We start from the raw sequence: 15203 nt of genomic DNA on the forward strand, positions 1-15203 counted from the left end.
TTAGGTGGAATTTTTCTTTCCTTTTATGAATACTGGATACTGGTCGCACTTAAGCGACTGCAGCTATCAATATCGGTGTTGTTGCAATTAACCATATGCATGTATGGTCTAATACAGAATACTGCAAGTTTATATTACCCCAATAATATAATTTTCTATTCAACACACTACTGTATGCCATTTCCATGTCAGTAGATTTTTCCTATGCTACACATGATGATTGTTGTTTAAAAGGGCCTAACATCCGGGTCAATGGTCCATGCTACACATTGAGTAGTACACTACATTAGAAAGAAAGACCTAGAAGATGCACCAAGGAGAGTTTAAAGTTCTCCATAATTGATAAAATTACTTTTCAGATTATTAAATCAGATGTATTAACCCATTAGTGCATAAAGTTACATTTTTTTGTTTATTCAATTCATCAACCCATTTTCACCCTTAATAACTGCAGAAACACGTTCCAACAATCAGAACGTTCATACAAGTGATAGTTTTATTTACACAGGCCGCTTGATATAGCGGACGCTACGCACTCAGGTTAGTACAACACCACTAGTTACTCAGCATTATACTGTACAATAATGTTGCAAGATAGGTAGTGTTAGAGAGTTGGATTATCTTATCCAATTTACACTGTAAAGTAGATCTACAATTTCCACTAAAGACTTATCACAATACTGTATATGTTATTTATGGTTATTTATTTACCGATTATGGTATCCGCAGAAGCATTTCAGGTGAAGTCCAAACTGATCCACTCTTCGGATGCCACTATAGGACTTGAACAGCTATCGTTGGGGTACAGACACATTCCATATTTTTTTTTTACGCTGGACCACCCTGATGCACTGCTTATCTCTAACTGTCTGTAGTTCGTACCAGCAGTGGAAACACTTGTCATTCCAGTGCCCCAGCAAGCACCACCAAAACTCCTGCAGTCGTATGATCCCCTTCTTTGTTCCGTCTGCCTTTCTTTGAAGGGGGCAATTCTCTGTCTGGTTGCACTTATTCCTTTTGAAGCCAGATGTCTTACCAGTTTCAGGAATGTAAAGTAGTTATCAAAGAATATTGTATGCCCCATGTTTGATTCAGTTCCACCTGCATCAATGAGAGGCAGAACTTCACTTCCTCCAAGTCCAAATTATTTCAGCCTTTCATTTTACATTGCTGTATACACTTGGAAAGGTATCGTACAGCCACTGGCAGAGAAAGAAGTCTAGCAGAAGTTCATAATTTTGAACATCATCTTATACAGGAGAGGAGAGGGGGGGGAGGGGAGAGAGAGTGGAGATAGGAAAACTGAGGGGAGAGAGAGTGGAGATAGGAAAACAGTCAGTCACCAAATGAGATGTACATTGTGATCTTGTCCACTTTGGAGTTGCTTCTTTTGTGTTACAATTTGACCTACTAATGCTTTTGAATTTTCTATCAGGCATATTGGAAACAGGGGTACTGGCCCAATCTTACGTATGACTCTTTATTTTCGTATGACATTCCATTTCCATGGTTTTCTGGTTTTCCAGTTCCATAAGTAAACTTTCAGTAATATTTTGTCTACCACTTGACCTAGCCTTCCCTTTTTCATATTTTATTCAAGCAATTTGCCCTTCACATTTACTCAGAAGTAGGTTTCTACCAACGTAATTTAGATTACCCTCGTATACATCTGTCATTATCATCAACCGTTTCACACTAGTCATCAGATTTGAGGTGCTGCTCCACTCCAAATGTCGGTTTTCCCCCCAAAACTTCCAATATTTCACTCACCATCAAACTAGTAAGGGAACGCAAGTGTCTGAGACAGGAGGACTCCCTGTGCATCGGGTCCGATTTTCAGGATAGCTATATTTACAAGCCTCTGTCACGTCAATAATAAGACATAATTTGACATCTTTGTGTGTCAGTAGATTCATAGGTGTGACAACAATATGGTCCATACCAAATTCACAATTATTGGAAATATTTTTTAATTCATAAATAAAAAGCTTGACTGTTGCACAAAACTCTGTACTATCTTGCTGCCATGCTCGCAATAAGTGTGATTCAACAATGAATTATAAGGATAAAGAATGATGTATCCTTGGTTCTTGTTAGCTACAGCCTTTCTGAAGCCAAGAAAGTATCGCGGGCTTAAAACCATGCATACATATCACACAATTTTATTTTTTTATGACGTCCAATTTTTCGGACGCTATGTACTAATGGGTTAAGATAACTGATCTATGCAAGGTATGCTGGCTAGAAACAGAAAGAAAATTGGCATTATCTGCCAGTATATAACCAAGAAACTTGTCCCTGATGCTAAACAGAATAGAAATATACTGTGAGAGAACCAGATTCTCTGCCACTAAAATTATCAGCAGCTAGTTCAGTCACAGCACTTCTCCTGGGATCTATCACATCTATCACACACTCCAGATAAATACGAGGATAGTATCCCATTTAAAATCCATGGTCCCTATTCCCAATTACAATCCTAAATAATTGAAGTTTATATCCCAAAAGAGTTGCTACAACATAAGTTCAGGCAAATCTAGCACACACAGGTTCACAGGTAAAATGACCTAAATGATATCCAAATTCCATAGTAAAACAATCTATTTCATCCAGGATAATAAAACTAAATTTGTACTTTCACTGTTGTTCAAAAAAAAAGGAGAATCACTTTACCTGTTGCTTTTGGTATGCAGTATCTGGTTGAATCTTTGACTCCAATAAGAGGGATCCTAGAAGAGAGAGAAAGAATTAATAAACTTCACAAACACAGACAATTTAATGAATTACCACATTTACTCACATATTTGCTGCAATTTTTATACAATTTTAACACATTGGAAACGGCCACATTTGAAAGTGATATCCTCCAGAAACTGCAGGACTTTTTAACATTTTTAATGGGTTTTTTTTTTTCCAGGGTTAGGTAAAGCGATGATGATAAAAACTGTTGGAATATTTAGAAAGGCCTGACTTTCCTCTTCACAAAAATAAGTTTTAATTATTATAATAGTACAGCAGTTTATTTTATATATATTTATAAACATACTATGTTTTACAAGCAAATATATTTTTCTGATGTTGCTATGGATACCAGTCAGGTTAATATTTTAAACTTTTGCAAATATTGATAACAAATCAACTAAAACATACTATTGTTATGTCCATGGCTAGATGATGAAACCAAGAGAATGATGGCCCACCGTGACTCTTTATTTCGACATTATAAGCAAACCCTAGATGACGCAGACTTCGAACCTTACCACATCTTAAGATATCGCACAAAGCAATTAATCAGAAATAAAATATGTGCATATTTCCGGAATTTAGCTAACAACATAAATTCTAATCGTGCATGGCACCAACTTAGAGCTCTGGGAATAGGAAAACATCAACAGAGACAGACAACTCCTGACATTCCACTTGATGAACTGAATGACTACTTTAGTAGAATAAATATTCAACCTACCCCAATTAACTGCACTGACTCACCGCCCTCCCCTCCAGCCAATCCGCCATTCACATTTCACAGTGTCACAGAAAATCGGGTTAAAAAGGCTTTGTACTCGATTAAATCAAAGGCCACAGGTGTAGACGATATTCCTATTGCTTTTATACAAAACATTATGGGTGTTGTCCTGCCTATACTGACGCACATACTGAACTTTTGTTTACTAAACGGAACTTTCCAAACTGTCTGGAAAACAGCCAATATTATACCGGTACATAAAAGTTTAGACCCACAATCACCGTCTGACTATCGTCCAGTGTCCATACTCCCTGCGCTTTCTAAAGCCTTCGAACGTTTAGTATACGAGCAGGTTCTGGAGTACCTAAATAAAAATTCTCTTTTGGACCCTTTGCAGTATGGATTTAAAAGGGGGCACAGTACCGTGACAGCACTTTTGAAGGTTACTGAAGACATTAGAAATGCTATGGACAAACGACTGCTTACTATACTTATCCTTCTTGACTTCAGTAGCGCCTTTGACACTATAGACATTCAGACTATGATAAAGAAAATAGAACTACTAAATTTTGACCTGGCTGCGCTTAAGTTTTTTAGTTCTTATTTGGGTAACCGTCAACAGCGTGTAACAGTAAACTACAAGGTCTCTAAATGGAAAATGAAACTTAGTGGCGCCCCACAGGGCAGTATTCTAGGGCCCTTACTTTTCTGTATTTATATCAACGACATATCATCTGTGACAGGAAATAACACACACCACCTCTATGCTGACGATCTTCAGATTTATCGACACTGCAAGACTTCAGACTTAGATGAAACAATACAAGATATTAACAATGACCTCCGACGACTCAGTATATATGCACAACGAAATTATCTTATACTAAACTCCACAAAATCTCAGGCAATCATAATTGGAACACGAAAATTACTGAACTGCTCAAACAATACTGCAATCCCGCCTATCCTACTGAATGGTAACATTATTCCCTACAATAAAACAGTTAAAAATCTCGGCGTAATTATGAATGAAACACTTGATTGGTCTGATCGCACGAAAATCATCTGTAAAAAGATTTTTGGAGCGCTTTACCCTCTTAAACGGCAAAGGGATGTATTTCCATTTGAGCTTAAGGCCAAACTAATACAGACACTGGTTCTCCCTATTCTTGATTATTGTGACGTTCTAGTTGATATGACAAGAGAAGAAACACTTAAACTTCAACGAGCACTGAATTCCTGCCTGCGATTTATTTACAATATTGGGTACGATGTTCACATTACCCCATACCATAAGGCTCTCTCATGGCTGAAGCCTAATAAACGTCGGCAGCTACACATTTTAACGATGGTGTTTTGAGTACTAACGGAAAGTCAGCCAATGTATATTTCTTCTAAATTCACCTTTTTATCATCATTTCACAACTTAAATACACGTTCCAGATCCACTCTTTCTATTCCAGTGCACCGCACAAATAAAATTAATAGATCGTTTGTAGTGACGGGTGCCAGATTATGGAATTCCCTGCCAGCTCAGGTCAGAGAAACTAGCTCTTTACAAAGGTTTAAGGTCACCTGCCGAGACTACCTGCTGAGGACAGCTAACTGAATGGCTGAAGTATGAATGTGTGCGCGCCTGAGGATTGGTCATTATTAAGAGTTCTTACTATTAATTAGTTTTATTATTAACTTAGTAATGTATTTAAATTTGTTCTCAATTCTATTAATTTTCTGTTTGGTTTTTACTATTTTAAATATCTCAATTTTATTTATGATTTTGATTAGTATGTGGTTAAGTGGAAGAGAGGGCCTCGAGCCCTAGGTATCACTGTTTACAAGCAGTAATTAGCTTTAATATAGTAGGCCTTGAAACAATCCGGCATACACAAACCAATATCACAGGCATACCTGCCAACCTTCCAAAACCAAAAATCAGGAGATTTAGATAGGAAAGTCAGGAAAAATCGGGAGGAATCAGGAGATACAATTGGTAAAAAATGCTTACTCTACGTATCTTGCACAATACAGGAGTTCTTATTTTCTCAAAATCAGACTGTCACTATACCAGGCTTTAAGGCTAAAAATTACACTCTCTATTCACTCACAGGAAGTACAGTATGTGAGAGAGATGATTGGTCTCTGGTAAGTCTTCTGAAAATAGTATTTACTCATGCTCCACACGCATGAATCAGCCATGCACTTTGATGCCATTACTTAGCAAATGCACACATTAATATATTGCATCACGCGCCCGCACGATTATGCGAAGCACAATGTTATTTTTATAAAGTAATAAATTACAGTTCGCCAGAACTGTCTCCAAATGGCTCGTAAAATCTCTAGAAAAGTCACTATTCGCTATCTTTGACATTCTGTCACTAAATTACTAAGGAAAGACTCCAAATCTGGCGAACAGTCTCTAGAATCGACTACAGTGATGTGAATGAACATGAACACAGCACGTGAGAACAAGAGATTGACAATCTATATACGCGTCCCGTTATACAGGTTTCAATGAACATTGCACATTTGCATGTATTTCTCGTTAACAAACATCGATATTTCATTTGAAAGCGGCCAATGAGTGAAGGACTTCTGGCCACTTGCGTACAAAGCTGAAATGAAAACAAATGTGTGAAGTTCACAAAAAAAGTAAGCTAAAATCTGGAGATATAATAGAATAATTGGGAGGCAGGGAAAAAAATGTAAAAAATCGGGAGTCTCCCGCCTAAATTGAGACTGTCGGCAGGTATGCACAGGGTAACATTGATTACAAGCAGTAATTAGGTTTAGTGTGGTAGGCCTCCAAACAATCTGGCACATACAAACCAATGTCACAAATGCTGCAGAACCACTGCGTTTCCCCCCTAATTCTCTTCCCATTATTCTTTTGCCCTTTGTCTGAACATACTTTACAGTACCTTGATGCATACTTCTTCCCTGTGGTGGGCGGAATCCTTTCAGCAAAATGCATCCCAGGCAGTCGTGCAGAAGAATTTGTGATATTAGTCACGTTGAGTACTGGGTTGTCAATGCCTCCCATTCCCACCAACTTTATGCAACTGTTGACATTGTCACCAGTCACGGGACGTCCAGTTCTATACCGAATTCGTAACCACAGAAGTGATGTTTCATTTCAAAACTTCCAGGTGCACTGTCACCATTCAAACTGCAGCCACCTTGCTGAGAAACCACTCGAGGATAAGATTCCTCTTTTTAAAAAGAATGGATGCTGGCATGCCATCATACAGCAATTAAAACCTCGTCATTCATATTTTTACTGGAAACTACAACTCAGTATTTCAGGGTACAGGCACTTGTGTTCCATCCTGATAAATTCTTTCACTTCCATGTTGCTAGTAACACACACTTTATGGAAATTCATAAATCTCTTAAGCCCACGTCCGGTGTTGAGCATTCAAAACTGCCAATATTTTCAATAGTGAAGTGAAATGAAATGGCTTATGGCTTTTAGTGCCAGGAGTGTCCGGGGACATGTTCGGCTCGCCAGGTGCAGGTCTTTTGAATTGACTCCCATAGGCGACCTGCGCGTCGTGATGAGGATATAACAATGATGAAGACGGCACATACACCCAGCCTCCGTGCCAGCAAAATTAACCAATTAAGGTTAAAATTCCCGACCCTACCGGAAATCGAACCCGGGACCTCTGTGGCCGAAGGCCAGCACGCTAACCATTTAGCCATGGAACCAGACACTTTCAACAGTGTTTAGCATCCATCCAGAACAGCAATTCCTTTGTGCTTGTGATTAAAAAATCCACAATACAACAGATGAAACAAGGTTTGCTTCAACACACAATAATCAATGATTTGCAGTTTCAACGGTGTATAAATCAGGGATGGAACTAAATGATATCACTCTGTTAAACAACAGGTGCATGTATTGTAATGATTTTCTTTGATCCTTTTTCCTAGTCGTACTAACACATGGAAGGTTTTCTGCAATAAAAGATGGGAAAGGACTAGGAATGAGAAGACAACTGACTTGGCCTTAATTAAGGTACATTCCCGGCATCTGCTTGGTGTGAAACTGGAAAACCACAGAAAACCATCTTCAGGGTGCCAACGGTGGAATTCGAACACACAATCTCCCAAATGCAAGCTCACAGCAACGCAATACAACCACACAGCCAACTTGTTCGGTGTATCAAAACAACAGCGATTGTTCTCATCAATGCAACACAAGAAAGAAATAATAATAATAATAATAATAATAATAATAATAATAATAATAATAATAATAATAATAATAATAATACAAAAATCCTTGGAACGCAGTCACAAGTGATGGGAATATTACAGTATGCACCCCACAATCAAACACAGATTGAAGAACGGAGAAATTTACATCTCAGCCTCTGACACTGGTATGCATAGAATTGCAAAAGAAAATGTATGTAAATGGCAAGAGAACATCCCGACACAAATGAAATTCTTAATCTAGACCAGGGGTTTCCAAATGGCGGCCCATGGGCTGCATGTGGCCCGCGAAGCCATATAATGCGGCCCGCGAGAGCATTTTAATAAATAATGTGAAGAATAGTTACAAAATGATATTTTATAGGTCGTTCAAAAATGTATTAATTTTTATATTCTTTATAGACCCAAGTCTGAACTAGTTCAATCTTTAATATCATTTCATCTTTTTAAAAATTCACTTGATCTGAATGGATTATTTTTAATTTTTAAACATTTAAAATCCAAATTTCAGATAATAACGATTGGTTTTTACGTCCCACTAACTACTTTTGATGTTTTTCGGAGACGCCGAGGTGCCGGAATTTTGTCACGCAGGAGTTCCTTTACGTGTCAGTAAATCAGTCGACATGAGGCTGACGTATTTGAGTACCTTCGGAATGATCTAACATCGAACCTGCCGAGCTGGCTTCAGAAGGCCAGCGCCTCAACCATCTGAGCCACTCAGCCCGGCTCCAATTGTAAATAACTTTTTACTTAAGTACCGTAATTAAAATTATCGAATCTTTATTTCTATTGAATTATGCATATTATTTTTTCGAAATGGTACTTCTGTAGGCCTACTATATGCAGAATTTTAAAAAGTTGGCCTATTATTCAAATGCGGCCCGCGAACATGACTAAGGTTTCCAATATGGCCCTCGAGCCCTTGTAAATTGGAAACCCCTGATCTAGACCATACAGTACAAGTTAGGGGATAATTCAATTCTGAGTTTTTTCATCAATTAATTTAACCCCTCAGCGTCGCAGCCATTTAAATAGCTTCCTACCCCGCGGCCGGATGAGATTTCAACTACGCGCGACTGAAATACATCGATTCACTTAAAGCGTTACTGCAAGTATAAGAGTAGCCCGATTTTCACGAAATTTGGAATTCCTTATGACAGAACTATGTACATGCAGATAATTACATAATTGTTTCACATTTCCTTAGTAATTTAGTTCCGTGCGATAAGAGTTCGAAGCACTCTTTGAGACAGGGACTCAAGTCTCACTCCTGGCAGCAGTACACTGACGTCTTCTTTTCGCCGTGTTTTGAACACAGGATACAATGTCTCCGAGGTTTGGATTTCCAACTCTTGGGTGCTAATTTCCTGATAAAATATCTTACCTGCAACCTTGGAACTGTATTATCTGATGCGCGCCGGCCTTGAATATTTCGTTCCCCTCCCGAGCGAGCGTATTTTGTAAACAAACCTTTCACCAGCTGAACCCGATAAGGTAATTGCTCAATATTTGTCTCTGTGACCTGTGTGAGTATTAATAGAGAATTTAGCAATCAGAATTCACCGTTGAAAACTTCTCTTTGACCTGTATAATTATCTATAGTCTCTTACACAAAATTTCAAAGTACTGTTTCCTCCTCATCGTCACTCTCATCATTTACCACTGCTACATCATCTATTTCATTATCACTGCTGCTTATACTGTCACTACTACTTCCGACTAAACTTTCATCTGAATTATACAATATTTCAAGCACGTTACTGTCAGTCATACCACGGCTGAGCGCAGCGCGTCACACGGACTGATGAAGCTGCAGCGAGACCGAAAGCAGCAGGACGAAACTGAATAAGGGGAATAACTTTCATGACGAAACAAACCACCAACTCGATACCTATTTCAGATAAAAGGACGAGACAACGTCTTTCAAACGAGATATATACCATGAACAACTGGTTCTCGTATCGTACGACAGAAAGCAGCACTAACTGATGCCTACACAGAGCACTCGTGGAGAGTTACGAAAATATTACAAGCTGAGAAATAAAGACAAATATAATAAATAAACCGCACTCCCAATGTACAACTAGAGCAAAGAACATCACAGGAAAAGACAAACTTCTCAGATCATCATTTCTTTATTTTATTCTGTGGGAAAGAATGAAGCAAACAGACTTTAAAAAAAACAAGAGATTAGTGCTCAGACTTATTTGACAAATAATTATCCTTGCAAAAACAACTACATTATAACGATTTTTCAATTCTTATTTACAACACTGATAAACCCCAAAATGTCTTCTTGGAAACAAAACAATTTGCACATCAGTAACTCCGAAACTCTTCACGCTATAGCCGTAAATGTGAAACCATGTATGGGTCTATACCACGTATAGAGGTCGGCGGCTACGGAAGAAAAAAGGGTCTATACCACGTATAGAGGTCGGCGCTGAGGGGTTAAGCATGGTGAGGATGTCGGAGATCCCAACGTTAATGGATGCTGTAACTCTGTAGATCATATCAAAAGGAATACACGTGAAACTGGACTTCTCAGGAGACTGCAAAAAACACAACATTGTGTTTACATCCCACTAACTATATTTACAGTTTTTGGAGACGCCAAGGTGCCACAATTCAGTCCTGCAGGAGTTCTTTTACATGCCAGTGAATCTACCAACATGAGGCTGACGATGTGAGCATTTTCAAATACCACCAGACTGAGCCAAGATCGAACCTGCCACATTGGGGTCAGAAGGCTAGCTCCTGAACCGTCTGAGCCACTCAGCCCGGCAGAAGTTTGCAAAAACCTATCAAGAAGCAGCTCCCAGTCCATGTACCAATTCCTTGGAGTTCTTCACTTATGTCAGTACTGTATGTGGAATTATATATTGAAAAATTTAAGTGGCGTTCATACTACTCGGACACATTTCATGACTACCACCAATGAGCTATCATATCTTGTCAAAGACAATCTTCACTTGCTCTGGCCTCTTGCAAATCTCAAATTCACGTACAACATTTTTCTTGAGTACACACAAAACAAATGTCCGATCTCAACACGAAGCAATTTATAATTTATGCTCCATTAACAATGACACAAATTTATTTCCAGCAGAAAAATAAACTACAAGAATTAATTCAGTATGCTTATGAGAACGAAGTTTAATTTTGCCCTGGAAAACTTCAAGATGAAGGCAAAGAATCTGTGCCTCTAACAAGGAAGGGCCGAATGATAAGAATATTGAACCAGCAATGGATTCATGAACAACTGAATTTTGCACGACCTCTATGTAACAGTAGCTTTTAACTTCATTCTGGACACTTCCGCCTAATTAACACTTGCACATTGTGTTAATTACACTACTGTAAATGAGCGAGGATAAAGTTGTGTAACACAATTTGTAAGCGTTGATTAGGTGGAAGTGACCAAAACAAAGTTAAAGCTACTGAAACTGGGAAATCAACACGGAAATTATGAAAATAATAAATTACGACTCCTTGTAACATTCAAGACCTCGTGCAAGAAAACTATTTTCCATTAGAAGATTTCAAGGAAGAATTTCAGGCAAAATTTACAGAGTTCATCATTTGTGTTATAGAATGACTGTCAAGTTCATGTATTTTACTATTGTAAAGTAGTACACAAATGATTGGGGGGGGGAGGGGGAGATTCTTAAAAGAGGTGGTTGAATCATCAAGAATGAGATATATTATCAGCATGCAATAGTTCTATTTCGTAGACTGTTATATATTTCACACATGTGTACATGCGTAGAAATGACTAAAAAGATCATTACCATCTGCTTCAGCACGGACCAATAGAGATATGCCTTTGAGTCTATCCACATATGAAGAAGAGACGTGACCAGTTCCTCGGTCATCCCACTGCCTGTCTGCATTCAGTGCATATAACTTTACCCTCCTTCGTGTGTCCGTCATGTCACTAGTCTATGTTGTGATGAGGAGACACCTACTTCACTGCTCCAGGCATTATCATCTGTAAATGATACAATATTACATATTAAACACACATAATCAACTTCAGCTGTCAACCTACAATAACAAAGAGCTAAAGAGTATGATTATTCATCAACAATAAAACAATGGTGTTCAAACTATAGTACAGTATTGAAGAACTACGAAGTTCAAAAAGTCACTTACTGCACAAGGGTACCAGCAGAGGAGGCAGGTAAAAAGGTAAAATGGAAAAGAAACGTAACAGCATGTTCCAAAAACAGTACTAAACACAGTACAACATTTATAACAGTATGGTAATGTAGAATGCAAACAAAAAATGTAAACAGTAGTGAAACTATCAGGAAATTTGATAATGCTTGCTGTTTAAAGGCGCCTAACATCTAGATAATCGGCCCCTAATGGTACAAAATGAGACGAAATGCAATGACGATTTGAAAGTCCAAAATTCATCCACTGACCAGAATTCAAAACATGATGATGAAGAATAAATGGATGAATACGAATTTAAAACAATCAGTGGATCCGACCCGCAATGCCTCACCTTCACAGAAACCATATTACTGACCAAGGGACTGCTTCTAAAGCACAATCCTGAATCGATGATGCTTGTTGTCTAAAGGGGTCCAAAATCCAGGCCAACAGCCCCTCATAATGGTACTTATCGCTAGTAAAGTAGAAGCATGGTATTTCCCAAGTTGCAGTACTAATCAAAAGTAGCGTAAACTCACGGTGTTCCGAACATTATGGTACTACTCACAAGTACTGTACGTCGCACAGGTAATGCAGACCTAAGGTGTTTCTCACATAATGGCACCATTCGTAGGCAACGCAAACCCATGGTGTTCCTCACATAGGTGTACTAATCACAGGGACTCATACTATTCTGGGGTATTCCTCACATAGTGGGTACAAATCACAGGCAACGCAGGCCAACGGTGTCCCTCATATAGTGTACTAATCACAGGCAATGCCCAGACCCGTGGTGTTTCTCACATAATGGTACAAATCACAGGCAACGTAAGCCTGTGATGTTCCGCATATAGTGGTACTAATCACAGGTGCTGGAAACCCACAGTGAACTGCTCTCTGCTACTACTAATTACAAACCTAGTGTGTACCAAACATAGTGGTACTAAATCAAAGAAATATTCATGTTTATTAAATTCCACCTATTCAATACATAAAGAGTTATTTTAATTAAGAATTAAAACTTATAAAGTAAAATATAGGGACGTGTTTTGCCCTTTTTTTAAGAGCATTTTCAGCCTTAATCTCAAACCTGAAAGATAATCAGGATCCTGATTGTTCTTAATTGTAGTTTTTTTAAAGAAAAATTACAAATTATAAATGTGAAGATAATGATGTAAGTAGATGCTTCAAAAAATGAGCGAGAGGGATGACAGTAGTTAAAATAATCATATAATGAAGCCTTTATAAAGCCTTACAAACAGTCCTAATTTATATACTTTTTATGAATGTCCTTGTCTAAAAATGTGGGAACAAGTTGCATATTAGTAGTTCTATAAGAACACAAATACTGTATTGCTGTGTTGAATTGAACCTTGTTTAAAGGTGCCCTGTATTAGTTGAGGGTGTAAGAAATAAGCTTGGAGCTTAAACAGCAGAATCTTTAGAATAATAATGAAGAAAAGTGTTATTGATTACTCCAAGTGGAGTTTAAATAAATTTTAAAGTTGCTAGTTTGTTGTTAATTTTTTGTGATGAGATAAGTCTACTGCCTTCTTAAATTACATTGTAGGAGCGAGGAAAAAAATGCTGGATAGTAAGTAGCTGAGAGACAGGCAAGAAGTGGGCCAAATGTAAAGTGTGTGAGCGTTCATTTGCAACAGGAGGAACATCTAATTTGAAAAGTGTTCACCCCAACCAGCTCAATTACAAGAAAGAAGATTTTCCAGTCTACTAACGATTATTGCAATGTGAGATACGGTACAGACTGGACATCCTAAAACTGGATCCCAGTAAGGACGTGATTGAAAAAATGAGACAATCTTCTACAATAGATATTTCCCTGAAGGCGAAAGGGTAGTCGTTCGTGACAACAGGTTTCCCGATAAAAAATGGGACATAAATAGGTACAGGCTTAAGTAAGGATGGAGCGCTGAACTACACAATATCCGTCTGTGGCAAATTATCGCAAAGCCATATCGACCAGATTAAGTCATTCAGATCTTCAGTTCAAGAGACACCCAGTACAGTCTTTGTGCTCTTACCTTTACACCATCCAGAAAAGAAGACCAATCATAATGACAACAAAAACTCTACCAGCGACACCGACAATCAGATTGTCGAATAAACATGGGTTCTACAACACGCTGAGATGTGAAAATATGTTTATAGGAGGTGTCTAATGTGATGTCATATGCCATTAATCAATTCAGAGTACCAAGCTCGATAGCTGCAGTCGCTTAAGTGCGGCCAGTATCCAGTATTCGGGAGATAGTGGATTCGAATCCCACTGTCGACAGCCCTGAAGATGGTTTTCCGCGGTTTCCCATTTTCACACCAGGCAAATGCTGGGGATGTACCTTAATTAAGGCCACATCTGCTTCCTTCCCACTCCTAGCCCTTTCCTGTCCCATCGTCGCCATAAGACCTATCTGCGTCAGTGCGACATAAAGCAACTTGTAAAAAAAAATATATATATATATCAATTCAGAGGCAGATGCTATTAATATAATTTATTGACAGAAGGCATATAGGTACTGGTTACACATTTTTACTGTTTAAGGAACATAAAAAAAAAAAAAATATTAAATTTTAACCAATGAAGCTTAAAATTCCCGAACCTGCAAGGAATCGAACCCGGCACCCCTGTGATCAAAGGCCAGCAGGCTAACCATTTAGCCATGGAGCCAGAAATTAATGAAGAAAATAGTTCCTTCTCAAAGTCAATACTCGGAATATCAAATATGTGTTACACAACTGCGAGTTGTAACCTAATTTGTTATAATTTGCTAATAGGCCCTACAGTCTACACCCACTCATCATAAATGCATTCTAAAACGTTGTACAGCATGTACGTAACGTCCACACAACAATGGAGCAACTCTACTACATGTAAAGGAAATGGTGAGTGGAATGGAGGAAACAATTGTTTTCCCGTCATGATTTTGCTTAAGGTTGTACTCGGTGCCTATGATTGAATGCATGGGAACCTCCAGCTCAGCTCCGTTCGTTCCCACCACTAAGTAGTAGTAGTAGTAGTAGTAGTAGTAGTAGTATGCTATTTGATTATTATTATTACTATTATTATTATTATTATTATTATTATTATTATTATTATTATTATTATTACAAATACATCACAAGTGGGAAATATTCTGGTGGCAATGGTCACTTACAGAATAGTGCCATAATAAAGTGAAGTTAAAACACAATTATCCAACAGCAACTACAACAAGAGTACAACAAGCAATTCCATGAAAAGAAGATATTACAAGAAATACACTAATTTAACATTCTAAATCCAGCATCATCGTACGCAACTTCACACACAACTGAAGTATTTCCAGTGCTTAAC

At 38.1% G+C, this 15203-nt stretch overlaps 1 protein-coding gene across 2 annotated transcripts in view; it reads right to left on the reverse strand.

Annotated features, from left to right (window-relative positions):
* Positions 1-15203, reverse strand: part of flfl (serine/threonine-protein phosphatase 4 regulatory subunit 3 flfl) — a 426810-nt gene that overhangs the window by 262608 nt on the left and 148999 nt on the right. For both annotated transcript variants that reach the window (XM_067140579.2, XM_067140581.2), the window contains exons 3-4: positions 11482-11681; positions 2674-2729 (exon numbers count right to left, since the gene is read on the reverse strand). In XM_067140579.2, coding sequence (XP_066996680.1) covers positions 2674-2729; positions 11482-11623 — 198 coding nt within the window. In that variant the 5' untranslated portion in view covers positions 11624-11681. The remainder of the gene's footprint in view (positions 1-2673; positions 2730-11481; positions 11682-15203) is intronic.

The sequence above is a fragment of the Anabrus simplex genome, chromosome 2, assembly GCF_040414725.1.
Source record: "Anabrus simplex isolate iqAnaSimp1 chromosome 2, ASM4041472v1, whole genome shotgun sequence".
Taxonomy (NCBI): domain Eukaryota; kingdom Metazoa; phylum Arthropoda; class Insecta; order Orthoptera; family Tettigoniidae; genus Anabrus; species Anabrus simplex.